The 21,530-nt window shown below is 35.8% G+C and overlaps 1 protein-coding gene across 1 annotated transcript; it reads left to right on the forward strand.

Moving 5' to 3' along the window:
* Positions 1–13,075: 13,075 nt before the first annotated feature.
* LOC142525484 (histidine kinase 3-like) lies at positions 13,076–19,664 on the forward strand. The gene is given in 13 exon segments (XM_075629797.1): positions 13,076–13,756; positions 13,862–14,445; positions 14,447–14,461; positions 14,963–15,244; positions 15,505–15,674; positions 15,794–16,006; positions 16,332–16,518; positions 16,599–16,650; positions 16,738–16,964; positions 17,065–17,163; positions 17,249–18,372; positions 18,770–19,126; positions 19,225–19,664. Coding segments are annotated over 11 exon segments (3,105 nt in total). The 5' UTR covers positions 13,076–13,756; positions 13,862–13,974; the 3' UTR covers positions 19,035–19,126; positions 19,225–19,664.
* Positions 19,665–21,530: the final 1,866 nt, after the last annotated feature.

The raw sequence follows: 21,530 nt of genomic DNA on the forward strand, positions 1-21,530 counted from the left end.
GAACTGGAATCAGCAAGTGAACATGTATTTGACTTTAACTCTACTAATTTCACTCGTGAGGAACTCATTACCACATTGCATGACATGGTAAATGAGTATCACAAACTTGCTCGATCATTTGAGAAGGTTAGAACTGAGCAAACTGTACCCAATGACAACAAAACAGAAACTGATGAGTCAGTTGAACTATTGAGTCTAAAAAGGGAGATTGCACAGCAAAAAGCTGAAATGATTGAAAATCAAGCTTTGATATGTCAGTTAAAAACAGAAATTTCAAAACATACTGAACTGATTCAAGCTTGGAATAAGTCTTCAGTTACATTGACTGAAATGCAAAATTCACAAAAATCAGTTGTTGATAAATTGTAATAACTAATAATTGAGGACCTAAGTGCAAAAAATAAAACTCTAAGGGACTATTTTATAATTTGTAGAATTGTTGAGATTAAATTCTGAGTTTCGAGAATTTAAGGTTTAATGAGGCTATGTCGAATATTTTATGGGGACAAAATGCAAATTTCGAAGAGTTGTAGGGCCAAAATGTAATTTTCGAGAACTTTAAGGGCCTAATTGCCAATCTCAAAATTTTTGAGGATTAAATTCGAACTTTTGAGGAACAGTTGGGTTAAATAAGAAATTTTTCGATGTTATGGGAATTGATATAGGGTTTAATAATGTAAGGACTAGAAATTTAATTCACGTAACCTGAGTGCATGCAATCTAGGATTTTATTTTAAATTTGTGTTTAATTATTTTTATGCAAGTTATGCATAATCCATGCATGATAGGATTTAATTCATGTAATTTTAAAAGTTCATATATTAGGGTTTATAGATACATTTCACGCTCGAACGAGGAACGGAGACCGAAAAATTTCAGGAAAATTATTTTATTAAACGATTTATTTTTATAAATTAAGTTGAAGCGTTTTTAAGTGTATTTTTCAAAAATGGAGATTTTTGGATATTTTTACCCGCAGTAGTTTAATTTTTATCGGTACGCAAATTTTATCAAACCGGGAGACTTTTTAAGGGTCCGGCTATTATTTTCAAAACCTTTTCAACATGAAATATTTTTCGGGAGTATGATTAGATTTAATGGACATATTTTTAAGCGTATTGAGCTTAATTAACTTTTTAAACTTTTAGTTATCAAATTTAGATCCATTATCTATTATTCAATCATTTAATTAATCCTAAACATTTCATTTAATCCCTAATTACCTCCCTAAACTCCCTACTAAACCTATTTACGTATGAATAGCCGCCCGCCTCCTCCACTCACATTTTCCTCTCGTGTATTGCTGCTACAAATTTTCGGTGATCTCATTTTTTTTTTCAATTCAAGCAAAAGTTTTCTCGTCGGCCGTGGTTCCTCGATCGTTTTTCCTACAACAATCATCAAGGCACGCATTGTACTTTCGTTTCTGCATCTTTCACGCTGTATACATGCTGTATTATGTTTGTTAGTGTGCGAAACTGTCGGCCAAATTTTATACATGAGGATGTGTTCGGTTTCCTTGTATATTCTTGCACTTCCATGCTCGTAACTCACGATTTCATTTTACTGATGTGCAAGGGACTGTGGGTTCGAGTGTTAAGAGGCTGAAAAAGTTTATAAAATGTGGTCTTGGGGTTCGATCGGGGCGGTGTTGCTGTAGGTGGAAGAACCGAATGGTGTTCTCGATGGTGTGCCTTGCGCGAGTGAGGGATCGAGGTAGGGGTGGTGCCGGTGGTGCAAGGACTAAACTGGGGCTCGAACCAGACCATGGTGGGTCTGAGTCACGGCCCAGGGTGCCCCAACCACCGCTGAAACCATCGGAGGTAGTGGCTGCACGCATGGAGGAGAGGAGTTCGGCGGGGTGCCTTCGGGATTCTAGCGATCGTGCTTTTGTTGTAGGCTTGCATGGGAGGTTAGCCGTGGGTTCAGCGCGTCCAGGGGAACCTAGAATAGCCGAGGTGTGATTCGTTGAGGACTGATTGCGGTGGAGGGGAGGTTAGCACATAACTTTTAAGGGGTGAGTAAGGTGGACGGTTCTTGTGGTGAGGGCCAAGAAATTTTTAGGAAATTTTGGGGTTGGCCGATAGTGCATGAATTTAAAGGATATAATTTAACTAGAAAATGGTTGAGTATGAGTTGTTTAAATTATAGTTCGGGTCAGGGAAAAAAATGCGGTTACATTTCGAGTCGATTCGGGTTAAAACCAGGACTCCGATCCAAGTTTTAATACGAATCAATTAAGTTTGAGTATGAGCTCGAGTTTACGTCTAAGAATGCTTTTACAAATATTTTGGGACATTTTAAGGAGTTTGGTAAGCTTCGGGTCAATTTTATAAGTCCAAGGGTAAAACAGTAATTTTTGGGTTCCAGGGGCATATGGTCATTTTGCACCCGGGGTGAGATTTTGATCTTAGCAGCGCCCTGAGCACAAATATATGATATTCTAAATCTTTATGCATCATTGTTACGATTTTTACGCAATTATGATAAATACGTTGCATGCTTGGTTTAAAGGAAAAATTACGCATATGCATGTTTTTATTAAGTGATGAAAATGATGATATTTTTTAAGGATGTGAATTGGTTGTGACTGACTATGTATATGTACACGATGACATGAGATATGATGAGCTGAGGCCCGGGCTCAGTGGGCGGGTAATGCCGTCGCTGATGTCCTCTGCCGCCGGGTACCACGGTTTTATAGATGGATCCATCAATAGAGCTGATACGAAAGTCACAACTAATGAACTGAATTCAATTAAAAAAATGTACACGTTTATGATGACATGAGATGACATGATTTAACACGTATATGATGATACGATGATACATGCTATGATTATTACCATGTTTTGAAAGGACACGTTTACTTATACTATTTTTACTGCAGACACGAAATGTATGTTGATTAAGCTATTTTTCACTGCTGTGTGCTACGTATATGTACTTGTTATTACTGGTACATGTGTGTTGAGTCTTTAGACTCACTAGGCGTGTGTGATGCAGGTGAGCTTAGTGATGAGGAGACTGGGGGTGTCGAACTCTGAGTCAGTGGACCTGATGGGTGACACGACCCGAGGACCTATGATTTTCCGCACTATTATGATTTCATGTTTTGAGAGGATACGAGTATTTTTACACTGGTTTAATCTTACTGCTGGATGTAGGATTTTTCTCATGTTTTATCCCGTTATATTTTTATTGGTAAATGCTCATGTAAATTTTCAAATGATGTTTTTACGTAGGATTGCATGCATGCGATTTATTTAAATGTTATTTTCGAAAATGAGATATTAAAAAAAAATTTATTTCCGCATTTTAAAACGAGTAGACGTTACAAATAAACTTAAAATTTTTGAAATTTATGTTACGAGAAACGTATAAAGTGGGATTAGGAACGCCAAGAACTTATGGATAATTGTTGGATTCTCGAGATTAAGGACAATTCGGATAATATTTGAGGAAAGTAAGAACTAATTTTGCAATTTTAAGAAATTTGGGGACTTGGTTAGCAGTAAGTGAGAAGCGAATGATTTAAAGGATATGAATTTTCGATGATTTAGGCTTGAAGGAATATTTAGAACTTTGAATCATCTGAGTTATAAGGTTATAAGGAATTTTAATCAAGGGCTTCGTAGGATAAATCAACATTGGGCTTGGAATTTTAAGCGCTAGTGAATTAATACTGTGGCAAATTAAGAATTTAGAGTGATAACAATTTAAGATAAAGTTGATCAATTAGTCAAGTTATACGATTAGACAGTAAGTTAACTTATTTTTGGAAGCTTAAAGTTTGATGTATCATAAGTTTTAGTCATGATCTTATTAGTTAAGATTGTACCTTTGTTGGAATTTAAATTTTCTAGAAAGTTGGGTGTGATGGATGGTTAGGTTACATGTTAGACGCATGTAAGAAGCGGGTTAGACACCATGTTTTGAGGAATTTTTAGAAGTCATTAAGAATCTTGAGAATAAATGAATATGCGTGTTGGAATTAGGTTATTTAAGACTGCTTGGGTTGTGTAAGTTTGAATTTCAATTTTATGAAATAGATGTTCATACGGAAAATTTTGGGTGAAGTTAAAACAAAAGAAAATTAGTTGTGTTCAACATAGGTCACCAATGGACGAATATTAAGATTTTTATCGAGTAAGAAATCTCAAATCTTGACATAGGGATTATAGAACTCTATGGTTTATAAACATAGTTGATTTTTTAGAGTTATTCTAAGACTACCATGAGACAACTTAGTAAGTTTTATATGCTAGAATTAATTAAGCATTAAGGATACGTAAGAATGCGACATTTGTTCCAATGAGGAAAGTTCAAGGGTCTGAGGCCTGAACTATATTGTAATTGAGAAGAGAATAGTTTAAGCATGTAACTTATGTTGGAAAGGTTTTAATATTTAGGTGGAAAATCGGTATTGTACATTTTGGGTTTTATGGATTAACGTACTCGAGATTTAAGATCTGCAACAACTTAATAATTGGGGTACACTTGTAAATAGTTAAGTTATGTAAGTTTGGTGCCGTAAGATAAAAGATTCGATTCATGGATCTTAGACTAATATTATTATGGGGTTGAGATAAGGTTTAAGTTTTAAGTGCAGTACCGAGGATAGAAGTCGATTAGTAAATTTTGGTGTTAAGATTTCTTAAGTCGAACTGCATAAATGCTAAGGTAATAGGTCGATGAATATTATGAGTATAATATAAGAAAAGTAAGGTGCGATAAGTTTGGACATCCATCTATAGTATGAGGAATTGCGAGAAAGGTCAAATTTGAGGTCTTAGTAAAATAGAACTAAGTCACCATAAGTTGTTTTAAGTTGCGATTCGCAAACAAAGATTTTGGTAGGCAAATTTAATTAGGATTGAGGAGACGTAAGGACAGCTTAACACTTATTTTATCAGAATAGCGCAGCGGAAGCGTTGATTATTGAGATATTAGAATTAAGAATCTACACTTTTTGATTATCGAGGATAAGCGAATTTCGAGAACGAAATTCAATTTAAGGAGGGTAGATTGTAACGTCCCAAAAATTTTAAAGTCCACGAGATTAATATGCATGCAAGTTATTAAATTTCTTTGGTATTTTATTAAATTGTTTTAAAGCAGTAAATGCATGTTTATTTCATTAATTATGTGTTTAATTATTTTTATGCATTTTATGCATTATTATTGTATGATAGAATTTATTTCATGAAATTTTAAAGGTTCATGGATTAATGATTTTTAAGTTGCATTTCGCGTTCGAACGAGGAACGGAAACCGGAGAATTATCAGAAAAATTATTTTATTACACGGTTTATTTTTATTAATTAATTTAAGGTGTTTTTAAGTGCATTTTTCAAAAGTGGGATTTTATTGTGTATTTTTACCCGCAAGATTTTATTTTATCCGGTACGTAAATTTTATTGAATCGGGGGACTTTTTGAAGGTTCGACTAATATTTTCACAAAATTTCCAACACAAAATATTTTTCGAGAGTGTGTGGATTTAATGAGCCTACTTTTAAGCTTATTGGGTTTATCTATCATTTTAAACTTTTAGTTATTAAGTTAGGATCCATTATCTATTAGTCTATTATATAATTATCACCTAAACCTCATTTAAACTAAAACTAATGATTGTATCAGCCGACACCCTCACTTCCACCACATCATTCTCGAAAAAACTCAGCTGAAGGTGTCGGCCATTTCCACTTCTTGCAAAAGAAATTTCCCGACGCTTCCCCGTTGCTCATTTCTTCATCGTTCTTGCATAGGAATCATCAAAGGAACGTTATGTATCTTCTTTTCCATCATTCACGTCATATATACATGCTGATATGTGTGAAAATTATGTTTAATACCCGGTCCTTGCACGGTGTTACGTTTATGTATCGTTTTGTTCATAAAATCCGCATTCTTATGCATGTATCTCACATTTTATTGACTCTTGTGCAAGGGGCTGCCGATTTTATGTTTCTTAGGGGCTGAATACGTCTATGATGAAGGGAGCTATGTGCTGGAGTCGAAGCTTGGGTGGTTTAGGTGAGAAGGTAGGAGAATCGATGGCTTTCACTTGGTCGCGCGGGTTGATTGTGGCTACATCGAAGGATTTGAGCGAGCCGACGGTGCGAGAGCCACTTATAGCCTTGGACCATCTCTTGGTGGGGCTGAGTCAGGGTCTAGGATGGCTCGGACACAGCTGGACATGACCATGAACCCGATCGAGCAAGTGGGAAGGATTTTGAGCGAGTTTCGGGTAGGCTTCCGGTGTGGGTGTGTTGCAGCGTGCATGGGGCTGAGTTATTGGGATGGTTCGGTCCAGAAGGGTCCTAGGGTGGTCTAGGAGAGGTTGGTTAGGTGCTGGTCCGCGTGGTCTTGAGCTAGGATCGATAATTTGCAAGTTCGGTCCATTGAGGTTCGAAGTTGTAGTATGCTGGAAATTACAGCAGCTTTTGGCCTCCTTTTCATGGGTTTTAGTGGGCTGGAAAATGTGGTTTAGGGGCTGGTAGAATGTATTTTAGGCATGGTTTAAGTTTGGGAAAATTTGGTTAAGTTTCGGGTCGATTCAGATTAAAACCGGGACCCCAGTCCATGTTTTAAAATGAATCGATTAAGTTATGAATTGGGCTCGAGTTTACGTCTAGAAATGCTTTTAAATATATTTTGGGACATTTTAAGGAGTTTGGTAAGCTTCGGGTCAATTTTATAGGTCCAGGGGTAAAACGGTAATTTTTGGGTTTTCAGGGGCAAAATGGTCATTTTGCACCCGGGATGAGATTTTGGTCATGGCAGCGCCCTGAGCACATTTTATCATGTTTTAAATGTTTATGCATCATGTTTACGATTTTTATGAAATTATGATAAATACAGTGCAATGCTTGTTTTAAGGAAAAAGTTACGTATATGCATGTTTTTATTAAGTGATGAATATGATGATATTTTTCAAGGATGAGAATTGGTTGTGACTGACGATGTATATGTATACGATGACATGAGATATGATGAGCTGAGACCCGGGCTCAGTGGACGGGTAATGTTGTCGCTGATGTCCCCCGCCGCCCGGTACTGTGGTTACATGTAGATGGATCCATCGATAGAGCTGATACGAAAGTCACAACTAATGAACTGAATTAAATTATAAAGAAAAAGTATACGTTTATGATGACATGATTTGACATGTTAAGATTTGATACGACACGTTCATGTTCATGTTTTTATGTTCATGAAAGTTATGTTGAGCATGATATTTTTCACTGATGTGTGCCTGTATATGTATTTGTTATTCCTGATACAAGTGTGTTGAGTCTTTAGACTCACTAGGCGTGTGTGATGCAGGTGAGCTTGTTGCTGAGGAGACTGGAGGTGCTGAACTCTGAGTAGGCAAACCTAGTGCGGTGACACGACCCGAGGACCGCATGTTTTCCGCATTATGATTTATGAGATATGAGAGGATTTGAACATTTTTATACGTTGATGATTTTAAGAATTTTTATTTATTTATGTTTGCGTGAAATTTTGGGATGAGTTTGGTTATTTTAAACTGCACAATTTTTACTGTCAAATATTTAAGTTCATTTTTAAATGTTATATTTTTCAGTGGAGTGCATGCATGCAAATCATTTTAGTATTATTTCGAAAATGTGAGTTTTCTTTTAAAAAAATAATATTTTCGCACTTTTAAAAATAGTAGACGTTACACTGAGACTGATTCAAAAAATTTAGCCATGGTGATTATTCAGTGGAAAATATAAGGGCAAAGCACCTGCTACATCTGAAATCTCATCCCCTGAAATACCAATAGCTACTGATATTATGATTGAGATATTATGATTGAAGAAATTCAGTACAGTTTGCACAATCTCATTTCAATTGTCTCTGATATGAAATCAACTCAGCTAATGCACACACTTAAGATTGATTTTATGAAAGAGAATACCATGAAGAACCTCAAACAAGTTACCAAGGATATTACCTCATTATTTCTCTTTGTAGATTCACTGAAGAAGGACCGAGTGACAGTTCCGGCTCTCTTCCAGACTCAAGACATGCTAATCAACATAATGGACTTTGTGCACACAACTATGTCAAAGAGGATGGATTTGATGCAAGAACAGATGCTGAATGCTATATCTTAAGTCAGATCGGAAGTCCGCCTTCTCTCTGCGCTTGCTGGTGTCGACAAAAAGAGGGAAGAAGAAGAGCAGCAGCAACAATCTAAGAAAAGACAAGTCAATCAACTGATCAAGGACATGCTGACAAAAGAGAAAAGAAGTGAAAAGCAGCAAGATCAGTTAGATGACAATTCTTTCATTCTTTACTTGTACGAATCTGCACAGAGAAATATTATTTATTTTATCTATGATGGAGTTTATCAGTTCCTGAATTCTATGTTTTCAAACACCAAAAAGGGAGAAATCGTTGGAATTAGAATTTTGTAGTTTGACAAATAAAGCTTTTGAAGATTGCAAAATTGATCGACTCAACTGAATTAATTCGATCTTGAACTGAAATTGCCCGAACTGATAATTAATGCGCTAAATAATCGAAGGCAATCGAACTGATCGAAACTAATTGAATCTGTATAGATAACTGAACTATCAGTTAAGACTGATCAATTATACAGACAACTCAACTGATCGGCTATATAGTCAACTAATAATCGGTTTAACATGTCATTAGTTAATAGCGTAGCCAACAACCTACAATTGGTACCAAAGCATACTGTAACTCGTAATGGGAGCGCCGCAAATCAGAATGTCACAGTGTACTATTGTCAGAAGAATGGTGACACATTCAGAAAGGACAAATCAATGGATATAAGTATTTTAAACGCATTCAATGTTACCGTTGGAAGCAAAACCTATAAATAGCCGTGAATTTCAGCTGAGAGAAGAGTTTTTTTGCGAAAAAATATTCTGAGTAATCTTTGAATTCAAGCTTACAAGTTCAGCTACGATATTCAGACAGAAAAACTCACAGAAGTATTCATAGCTTTCAGGCTATCATATGAGCAAAAGCACTCACATTACATTGTTGTATTCAATCTCGTAAGATCAGTTGTGCTAAGATAAGAAAAGCAGTTGTGTACTGATAAATTGTAAAGATACTAAGAATTTCAGTTTTGCAGTATTAAGATCAAACTGAAGTGGGTTATTACAATTTCTGGAATCAATCAAAGTCTTTTAGTGAATATCCTATCTTTGTGATAGAAGAGGTGACATATGAGCATTTGAAGTCTCCAAACATCCATAAAATCTTTTGTGTTCTTTATTTCAGCAATTCCTTGATTGTTTGGGGTATTCAAATTTTAGAGGAGAAGCAAGAATAAAACAAAGGAATGGCTTTGTAGAGGCAAATGTTGAACACTTTCTCCTTAAGAAGAATTTGCCCCTCACAATGTGCTAGAAGTTTGTGTCAATCTTCTCCCAAGATACAACTACAACTCTTGAATAATGAGCACTCAAATATTCAAGTTCTATCACAAGGAAATGAATGAAATCTCTCTTGTTGAAGAAGAAAGAAGGACAATATGCAAAATGAGTATGTTGTGTATATGTTTTTGATTTTCAATAAATTAACAATTTAATATTTTTCATGTGAAAAGACTATGATCTTTCATTCATAGTGGTGTTCCTTGGCCATTGTAACTGACCACAATCATCAAACAATGCCAAGGAAATGAAAAAATATCAGAAAAATCCGAAGGTACACGAAAACCACAAACGCGCCCCTACTCGCGCGCTGCCAAGCGCTCTCGGCAGGTGTATTCAATCTGTCAGTCAGTTTATTTCCGCACTTATACTAGTTAACTGATTGACATCGACAAGAAGATTCTTATACTCAATTTATTACTAAATTGATTCACTTTTATCGAAAAAGAGTCAAATATATTTAAGTGTTTATTTAACCTCCCTTCTAAACACTTCGACTCTTATAACCGATCCTAAGATATACATCAACTTCATAATCTATGTCATTCAGTTTTGGCATATATGACTATTGATGGGTCCAGTTATCACCAGTGCAGCGAAGACTGATTTGATCCTATGTTGATATGATTGATGAGCCATATTAGTTATAATTACATTTCAGATATGACAATAATTTTGAGATCATAAGGTTATTTTCACAAAACATAATTATGAGATTACACATATAATTTAAGTTGGATATTGTTATATCAATTTTAGTATATGAGCTTATATATGAATAATTATGTGTTGTATGTTGTCTATTAAGTTAAAGCCAAATTTATAGTGATCGATTAAAGTTTTGGTTATTGGACTTTAATTTATCTGATAAGTTGTGAGCTTTTAACATGTAGAGACAAAATGTAATTTATGTTTTTATGATGAGCTAAAACATAAATATCATAAAATAAATTTTAACATTATACATATAATGGTCATGATCTTCGGATAACGTATTATCATATTCCCTATCTCTAACCCCATTATCAAAAATAGATCTGAAGAGAAACTGATGGATTAATATAATGGATTCTAGAAGACAATGTGAAGGATTAACATGATGGATAAACTTGAGTATTTATGTACCTTTCAATTTTCAGAATCGTAAGTATATCACTTCAAATATGCTTCCGCTACAGTTTGCGATTTCATACTTCATGATTTAACATGATGGATTCTGGATTTATCTCGATTTTTCTAAATATTTAGAACAAATATAATTTTAAACTCTCATATTCAAATCTCAATTATAACAAATTATTAGCGTCTAAAACGAACGAGTGGAATGCAGACATTGTCCTAAACAATTTGTGTATGAAATATTAATATAAGCAGATGAATGAAATTTACCTTAATATTTCAACTTGATGAAAACCACATATTCTGTTTTTCTAATTGGTAAAAACTTGTGTGAGACGGTCTACACATCGTACTTTGTGAGACGGATCTCTTATTTGGGTCATCCATGAAAAAGTATTACTTTTTATGCTAAGAGTATTACATTTTATTATGAATATCGGTAGTATTGACCCATTTCACAAATAAAAATTCGTGATACCGTCTCATAAGCGTTTTCTAATTTATACAGATCGTGTCACGAGTCAAGTCAAAAGATCTGAATCCTACAATTTTTGTTAGAAATAATTAATATAAAAATCTCAAATTCAATAATGTAATATAATATAATATGAAAAACTATCTCATTCCCCACGTGGCAATGAGATGCTTCAAAAGTTCTCTTTCCCCTATATACCAAACACGTGTCATAAAAGCCCATAATGGTTTAGAGGCATCTAACATCGGTCCAGCCCAAATTAGTAGTGCACTGATGTGGGCCACTCTTTCAAAGCCCGTAACTCCAAATTAAAGAGAGTGCGTGTAGTGATGGCCTAATCACTTCTTTACAAGTGATTCAGTAAAAGCCAACTTCGCACTAAATTATATATTCCTTTGCATATTAAATTAAGGGTTAATTGATATTTAAGTAAATATAAGTTGTGATTCAATCTTTTTAACTCTTTATCTGACATTTTTTTTTTCAAATCACCGAACTAAAAAATCCAAAAAAATTGATTCAGTTGATACTTAAAAAATTGTAAATTTGTGCTAAATTATCAATTATGTATTTATATTTATTGTTTTAGTTTTCATGTCTCATATATGACATAAATAATATACAAATTTAAAATTTAATGATTTTCAAAGCTCATAATTTTATTGCACAATTTCAAAAGTATATACTTATTTGAACTCGGACAATTCCTTGAAGCTGAAATTAAAACGACAGCGTGACAATTTTCTTATATTAAATCGAAAATACGAGGAAAATTTGGAAACATGACCACAATTTCTACGACAAATGTACCCATTATTTATTATATTTGTCATGTAAATTAAATACGGGCCTATTAATTGTCAACTTTCTTACATGGGGTAACCTCAGTTGTTTTGTCTTTTTTGTGAGTAAGTTGCTTTCTTCGTTTCTTTGTTGTTATTATTAGTGTTAAAATAATAATAATATTATAATAACAATAATACTGGAGAGGACAAAGCCTATACCAATCATAGAACTAGGTTTGTTGGGTACAACCATGCCCTGCACCATAAAAGTCAATTTATGTTGCCAAAAGTTCCAAACTTGAAGAATATATATTTTTTTACTAGAAGATGAAATGGTAAAAAAAACTCTATAATTGCACGATTTTCCTACGGCACACCATGCCAATTATAAAATAATAATAATAAAAGTTTATGACATGGATTTAATCTAATCCAAATGCCATTTTTTTCCTAATAGATTTATATTTTTTCGTAAAATGATATACCTTCGATCCGACAATTAATATCAAGGGTTAGATTCAAAAATATGAAGTTTTTGAAATATTTAAATTATATTGTTACTGAATAACATAATATTTAATAAATAGATGAAACATTAACACTAAAAAGCTTCCGACAAGAGACATTTTCTCTCTAAAAAGAAAGAATTTTATTTTATTTTTAATGAAGTGAACTAGAAATTAATAATTAAATTAATTAAGTGCTGGAATTCTCTAGCTAAACAGCACTTAAGATTCCAAAGCAAAACATAATAACACCTTGAAGGTACCCATCATGGGGCCTCCTGAGTTTCCATCCAACTTTTCTTTTCATGCTTTATTTCTTTATGCTCCCATTTCCAGCTTGCAGAAAATTTAATGAGAGAGAACACAGAGAATAAAATAATAATCTGTAAAAAATTTTGTGCAATAAATAAAATAACTATGGTCTCCTATGAATATAAAATGATATTTTGTGTGTGTATGCAAAGGCTGGTGATGACATTTGATGACAGATGCATACAAAGAACAATCGAGTTAACTTCTTGGCGTGTAGGGCTTGTCTAGTGGATGAGCACACAAAATAAAGTTGGCAAAAGCACTGATATTTATTTATTTTTTTATATATATTCTAGGTGAGTGGAAATATACCTTTTCTGCCCTTCTATTTTGTTTGTTAGTTTGTTTTTCTTTTTTTTTTTTATGGTTATTCATTCTTTGTACTAGTTTATTCTTGGATTCGAGTAATAATTATAATAAAGTATAAAAAAATAATCTTTCTTGGAATTATTTTCTCTGGGTTGGATGGATGGGATGAAATGCCAATAGAGATAATGGACCTTAGCTAGCGGACGTTTATACCACCACCCTCATTTTGCTTTCAAGATTCTTGTAGCACAGTGACCATATGAATCAATTTTTTTTTTTTGCTCATTAGCTGCTTTGTCTACTCTTTCTTTTCTCATAGTGGGAACATTATTTACTGCAGCAATCATTAATCTCTCAAACTAATTATTTGCCTCAGCTGTTGTCTAGAACTCCGAAAGTTGGTTCATTTGAGAGTCAAACTAAACAAACCCCATAATCTATCTTGTTTGAGTAATATTTTTTCCAAGATTTCAAGGAGACCATCTTAGAAACAAGATTTTTTGCTGTCAGATTCTTTGTTGGGGGGTTTTGTTGTCCTAGCTAAGATATGCTTCCATGCGTGTTTATGATCTAACTGCTATTTCTAGAGAATCTTAGCTTGGTTCGTTTTGGAGCATCTCACAGGGTGAGGTTTTGGGTTGGTAGCTGAAGGGATAGGAATTAAAATTCTGTTTTGTACTTCGGAAAGTTGGAAGCTTGGGTATTCCTTGATTCTTCATCTGGTGGGGCGTTTGGGAACTTTCTTATCTTCCTCAAGACCTGGTCTTTGAGCTGCTAGTTTAACGCAATTTAGGTGGATAAGATAGCATCATCCGTGGAACTTGTTTTTGGTCATTCTGTTTCACTGATTTTGGAGGTTGTTGGATGTTTTTTCTTGCATAAAAGAATTGAGGAGTGGAATTTTTTTTATGGTGGAGTTCTACCTAAGGCATCTTCTACAGATTTTATGGGGAATTAGTGGCGAGATTTAACAAAGATGGCAAGAAATTCAGATGGTAACTCAATTTGGCACTGTTTGAGGAAGCTACTTATTTAGTGTTTATGAATTTATTCCATGTTATTGGATTTGGCTTGAAGGTGGGCCATCTTCTTTTGTTGCTATGCAGTTGGTTTCTATCTCTAATTTCTCTGAATTGGTTTAGTAATGGAGGAATTATGACCAAAAAGGCTGGTTTTCTTGGTGATAGGGGGCAAATATGGATGAAATTATGGGGGCATATTTCGGACTGTGGGTGTAAGATCCACCATCATTATTCACAGTATATTGGGTCCCGGAGAGTGAGGAAGAATTGGTGGAGGCCGCTTTTGGTAGCATGGATAGTATTTGGGATTATAGTATCCTTTTCCATGTTTTGGTATATGAACTTACAAGTTGCGGAGAAAAGAAAAGAGACGCTTGCCAGTATGTGTGATGAGAGGGCTAGGATGTTGCAAGATCAGTTTAACGTTAGCATGAATCATATACAGGCAATGTCTGTCATGATTTCGATTTTTCATCATGACAAAATTCCGTACTGCCATCGATCAGGTGAACCTTGAATTTTCTTATATATTCGTGTTTCTAAAAGCTTGATCAAGCGATCAGGGACTAAAGGCCCGTGTGATGATCTTCGGTGATATATGGCGTTCCAGAAGAGTCAGAAATAAATGTTACTAACATGTGCTGTCTAACTTTGTTCTCTTGTGTGGATGAATTTATTGGTTGCAAAATTTATATTTTGTCTAGAAAGAGTCAGAAATAAAGGTTACTAACATGTGCTGTCTAACTTTGTTCTCTTGTGTGGATGAATTTATTGGTTGCAAAATTTATGGAGATTTGGATCCCAATATTTTGTATTCTGTTATTAGCTATCAAATGTGGAATTATTATTCTGTTAGATTCCATAACAGTCACGAGTATTCTCATGTATATTGCCAAAGGAAATGGTTAGTTAGATTGTGATAAAGAATGCATCGGCAAATGTCTTTGTTTGAGTGCCAAGTTTTGTGACAAGATTTAAAGCACATTGTTGACTCCAAAACCTTGCAGAGAACATTCCAGAGGTATACTGAAAGAACAGCATTTGAGAGACCTCTTACGAGTGGAGTTGCATATGCTGTGAGGGTGCTCTATTCTGAAAGAGAACAATTTGAGAAACTACAAGGTTGGACTATTAAGAGGATGGATAAAGTGGTACAAACCCCGGTACATGAAGATGAGTATGATCCGGCGGACCTTGAGCCGTCACCTGTGCAGGAGGAATATGTCCCTGTCATCTTCGCACAAGATACTGTTGCTCATGTAATTTCTGTTGATATGCTATCTGGAGAGGTAAATTTTTTCACAGTGAACCCTTATTTTTTCCACATGGTATCTCTGTTCTTTATTATTTATAAGGAAGTTGCTGCACATTCCATGGGCATATAACATGAATTAGAATGGAGGGAATTATTTTTTGTGATGTTATCCACCTTAGTCACGTCATTGTTGTGATTAAATTCCACCTAAACTTTTTATGATATTATCCGCCTCAATCGAGATGTGAGAGTAATAAGAAATAATACCTTATGACTCAAATTATTTGCTAACAGGAAGATCGTGAGAATGTATTACGAGCAAGAGAATCAGGAAAAGGCGTTCTCACTGCTCCATTTAGGTTACTGAAAACAAACCGCCTTGGAGTAATACTAACTTTCGCAGTCTACAAAAGAGATCTCCCCCCAAGTGTAACTCCTGCTGAGAGGATCCAAGCTATTGCTGGGTACGCCGTCTGACTTCAGATTGTTTAGTCTTGAAGTAGCTTTTGGTTCCAGTTATTTTTACTTGAAAAGAAATGAGGCTGAGTGGGAGACTCGCTTTGATATTTCCACTTTCCTACAGGTATCTCGGCGGTATCTTTGATATTGAATCGCTCGTGGAAAAATTGCTCCAGCAGCTTGCTAGTAAGCAAACTATCCTAGTAAATGTGTATGATACTACTAATTTCTCACATCCTATCAGCATGTATGGTTCGAATGCCTCGTCTGATGGGATGCATCATGTCAGTGGTCTTAACTTTGGAGATCCATTTAGAAAGCATGAGATGCGTTGCAGGTGACTTTAGCTCTTCGTTTCTTTGTGACTTTTCTCTGATTTCCGAAGTTCTGTACTTTGTTCCTTTGTAGAATTCATAAGTAAGCCCATGGTCGATCCAGAAAGTTGGGAAAGTGGGATCATGATGGGATGACGTGAGCAACTGAATGTGTTTCTGGGGCAAAACTAGCAGTTTTAAAAAAGTTCCTCATATTGTTTTATAAAAAATATACTGAGGGGAGCCGTTCAATCCTCGGCTCCCGTATTTATCTTCCCCTGAATTGCATTTGCTTTTGGTTTGGTCAATACTTGGTGTAGAACAGTTAAAAGAATATCAATAATGCAGATTCAAACAAAAGCCACCTTGGCCTTGGGTTGAAATTACTACATCTGTTGGCATACTTATAATTTCATTGCTTGTGGGGCAAATATTCCATGCTACAATGAATCGGATAGCAAAAGTGGAGGATGATTATCATGAGATGATGGAGCTTAAAAAACGTGCCGAGGCTGCTGATGTTGCAAAGTCACAGGTACTTTGTTTTCTTAAAGCCCTTACATCTCATATCTAAATGCGGTCCACATGCATATAAATGATTTTATTTTTATGCAGTTTCTTGCTACTGTTTCCCATGAAATCAGAACCCCAATGAACGGTGTTCTTGGTGAGTGCTCTTATTCTTTCTTTGTTTGGTCAGTTTAGTAAATCACATTTGAAGTATTCTGATCGTGTTAAGTAACTTCTTTCCCAGGAATGCTGCATATGCTTATGGATACAGAGTTGGATGAAACTCAACAAGATTATGTTAGAACCGCTCGAGAGAGTGGAAAAGCTTTAGTTTCTCTCATAAATGAGGTATTGGACCTAGCAAAGATTGAATCTGGTAAACTCGAGCTTGAAGCAGTTTGTTTTGATTTAAGGGTTATTCTGGATGATGTATTATCGCTTTCTGGAAAATCTCAAGATAAAAAGGTCGAGGTATGCATGTGATTTCCTGTTCCTACGTTGCTTGCTCCGGTGCACCTGTTTAAATTCCTTTATCTTCTAATCCACTTTCTTTATACAATTGCAAAAACAGTTGGCAGTTTATGTCTCCAATAAGGTCCCTGCCACACTTGTTGGCGATCCAGGAAGATTTCGTCAGATTGTTACAAACTTGGTTAGCAACTCTATCAAAGTAAGTGTTCTATATATGTATGTATTACTGTATAGTTTCTCACCTTATAAATGTACATTTAAACCTATGATTTCTCTATTTGCAGTTCACTGATAAAGGACACATATTTGTGTCGGTACATCTTGTCGAAGAAGTGGCTGAATTAAAAGTGGAGACAGACAGCACATTGAGTGGGTTGCCTGTTGTTGATAGAAGACAAAGCTGGGCCGGGTTTAGGACATTTAATCAAGAGGTACTGCCCACCTCTTCTGCATCATCATCTTCTGCAGACCAAGTACATATAATTGTGTCAGTTGAGGATACGGGTCAAGGGATCCCTATGGAAGCTCAGTCCCGAGTATTTAATCCCTTCATGCAAGTTGGGCCCTCTATCACTCGGACACATGGTGGCACTGGCATTGGTTTAAGCATTAGCAAGTGCTTGGTTCACCTAATGAAAGGTGAAATTGGGTTAGCGAGCTCGCCGCAGATAGGGTCGACCTTTAGTTTCACAGCTGTTTTCACTAATGGCTGCTCCAGTTTCAATGACCAGATGAGTCAGCAAGTGAACAATGAGACTGCCTCCATTTCTTCGGAATTCCAGGGAATGAGGGCTCTGCTAGTGGATCCCAATCCCGTGAGAGCTAAAGTCTCCAAATATCACGTCGAGCGACTTGGAATCCAAGTTGAACTAGTACCAAATCTGAATAGTAGTTTGTCCAGCTTAAGTTCCAGAAATCAAACCTTAAACATGATTTTAGTTGAAGAGGAAATCTGGGATGAAGATTCAGGCATGTCGGCTCTATTTTCCAACTGTGTGACAAAGATGAACTCGATGGTTATTCCTAGAATGTTACTTTTATCCAATTCTACAAGTTCTTCCCGATCCATTTCTTCACCTTCAGGTGTTCCAACTCCATTTGTTGTCACAAAACCTCTGAGAGCAAGTATCCTGGCTGCATCCTTACAACGGGCAATGGGTGTTGGGAACCGAGGAAATTATCGCAATGGAGAACTTCATATGTTGTCTCTAAGAAATCTCCTTCGTGGTCGAAAAATATTGGTTGTGGACGACAATCCGGTGAACCTCAGGGTGGCGGCTGGTGCTCTCAAGAAGTATGGGGCTGATGTAGTCAATGCGGAAAGGGGGAAAGAGGCCATCTCCTTGTTAATTCCACCCCATCAAATTGATGCATGTTTCATGGATATTCAAATGCCAGAAATGGATGGGTAAGTAATCTGCACTCCATTAATGTGTAGTAGATTCATTACTTATCAATGTGTTTGTTATTATGTTCATGGTTTCTATCTGCTCCTTATATAGTATCCCATTCCTTTTTTGGATGCCATCTTTAAAGTTCCAAAATATGAAATAATTCGCATTCACTACTTTTAAAGACATTTGTAGTAGCAAGTAAGACTAGAGTCCCCCGTCTCTTGTTGCTGTTTGTGGTATTGTATAATCTAAAAGTTTTGAAATGTGGTGTTATCACTGGCTATTACTTTTGGCACAACAGTCGCTTGATCCCTTTGACATATATTGCATGTAAATCTAGTGCCAACTGTAAATGATACCTTAAAAATGAGCTAGGAGGTGTAATTTTTAGATCTTTGTGATGACTTACAGGTTTGAAGCTACCAAGAGAATTAGAGACATTGAGTCTAGAATCAACGACAGGATCCAACGTGGGGAACTTGTGGTTGAAGCTTATCAAAATGACTCAAACTGGCATGTTCCCATCTTGGCCATGACTGCCGATGTCATTCACGCTACAAGTGAAGAATGTGTGAAGTGTGGAATGGATGGTTACGTCTCAAAACCGTTTGAGGCTGAGCAACTGTATCGAGAAGTTTCAAGATTCTTTCACACGGTGACTGATGAGAATACTTAAAACTTTCGAGTTGATGCTTGTAGTAATACAAGTACCGGAGCTGCTCTTTGAGGCACCGTGGATCATGAATTCGGCTGTACATTTCCCCAAATGTAAGTATTAATCACAATTTAACCAGATGATCATGTAGTCAGTATTGAAAATTTTGATCAGAGTGTTGACTATATGCATTTGTCTGTTCTTTTTCCAGGAAACTTTTGTTTATTTGTCGTCTTTGGTTATAAAAGATTGTACATAAAGATAAAGATTCTTGGCGGTATATGATCCGAGGAAGAGTTCGATGGGGTCAATCGGTGTATAGTTAGATGAAAGCGGTATGATTTCTTATCCTCTTTGCGGTCGAGAAAAGTTTTATTACCTGCAAAGATGGATCGATGATCATTCTTTATCAGTGAAGTTTGCTGGTTTGGAGTTTCATTTTGTTTGATACCGATAAGTTTAATTAGGTCAATAGAATGTAACAAAATTAGAGAAAGAGTTTGTACAAAGTATATGATGCATGTTTTTTGGGGTTGGATATAAGGGTTGATGTTATTAGAAATAGTTCTCTGTATTTAGCTTGTACAAAATAAAATTAGCCCGCACGGTGAGGGAGCAATATGGAGGAATGAAATTCTCTCTGTTATTTTGATACTTTTACAACGATAATTTATCTTTTATCTTTATTGTTTGGCAAGTAAATGTTGGAGTAGTATATTCTCCAACCAAAAGGTAGCGGTAGTTTAAATGAAACGTCTACTATTTACATTACTACTAAATTTGTTTAAAAAAACTCATTTTCGAAAATATACATCTTTAAGCACGCATGCGATAAAAGCTGAAAATTTCATATTTTAAAAATAAAAGTATTCAACTATCAGCAAAAATATTGCAGTTAAAAATATGACGAACGTCAAACCCTAGACTGTTGAGCAAAATAATTCACAAGAGAAGCATGCAAAAATCTTAACAACCAACGATATATAAAACAAATGATATAAAAATATACAATTCACTCCTATCTCATAAAACATGATGTGCGAAAAATACGGTCCTCGGGTTCGCATGCACAAATCCAACTCTGCCTGCTCATTCTTCGGCACCTCAAATCTCCTGATCAATATGCCGATCTGCATCATTTACACCTAGTGAGTCTAAAGACTCAACACACCTATAACGTTATAACGAGTACATATACAACATGCAACAATGAAAAGTACTGTAATCAACATACATTTCATTGTCTTAAAAGTGTAAACGTAAACGTAATAAGGCATAACATCTCAAAATATGTCTTAACATATTATCATATACGTGTTCATTTTCTTGATTGAATTCAGTTCGTTAGTTATGACTTTCGTATCTGCTCTATTTGATGGATCCATCTACATACAATCGTGGTACCCGGCGGCGGGCACATCAGCGCAGTATTACCCATTCACTGAGCCTTGGCCTTACATGTCATCGTATACATATACATATTAGTCACAACCGACTCTCATCATTCAAACCATGTCATCATATTTATCACTTATCAAAATCATGCATATACGTAATTTTTCTTAAAATCAAGCATGCAGCGTATTTTTCATAATTTCATAAAAAGTAATATACATGATAATATAAACATTTAAAACATGTCAAATCATATTTATAGCGCTGCCAGAACTAAAACTCGACCCGGGTGCAAAATGACCATTTTGCCCCTCGAAACTCTAATTGACTATTTTACTTCTGGACCTCAAAATTTTGACCCGAAGCCTAGAAAACTCCTTAAAAAACCTCAAAACATAATAATAAGCATTTCTTAGATGTAAACTCGAGCCTGTTTCAAAACTTATATGATTTGTTTTAAAACTTGGTCCGGAGTCCCGGTTTTAACCTTAATCAACCCAAAACTTAATCAAATTTTTACCACGCCTTAAAAACATCCTAATAGCCTTTACACAACCCAATTACAGCCGATTCGCACGCCTTACAAGTTGCTGTCGCTTGGTGAAAAATTCTGCTCTAGCCAATTACAAAATCCTAGCGCATCAAACCGTAAACCTTCGACCCTAGCCCACACGAAACCAGACCAGCTTCAAACCAGAGTACCCTAGGACCAAGACCGAGCCCAGGACCTCTTCTCTGGACCACTCACCCGAGCCTACAGCCCCATGCACTCGACTTCACGTGAAACACCCGAGGAGCGACCAAACGCAACGAAACCTCAAAAAACTCGCTTGATCGGATTCATGTCAAGTCCAGCAGCATTCGAGCTGTCTTAGACCATGATTCAGACCAACCAGGGTATGGTCCAAGGCTAAGAACGGCCTTTGAATAACCGGCTTGCTCAAATCCTCTGATCTAGCCACCACCGACTCACATAACCAAGAGAAACCCTTCGGCCTATGCTAGTTCTCGACCCTCACCCAAATCCAAACCTTTACACTATATCTCACGCCTAGAAAAACCCTTAAACCAGCAGCCATGGCAGCCCCTCGCATCAAAGCCAAGAAAAACGTGAGTTAAGAA

Source organism: Primulina tabacum, chromosome 14 (genome assembly GCF_025594145.1).
Source record: "Primulina tabacum isolate GXHZ01 chromosome 14, ASM2559414v2, whole genome shotgun sequence".
In the NCBI taxonomy this organism is placed as follows: Eukaryota; Viridiplantae; Streptophyta; class Magnoliopsida; order Lamiales; family Gesneriaceae; genus Primulina; species Primulina tabacum.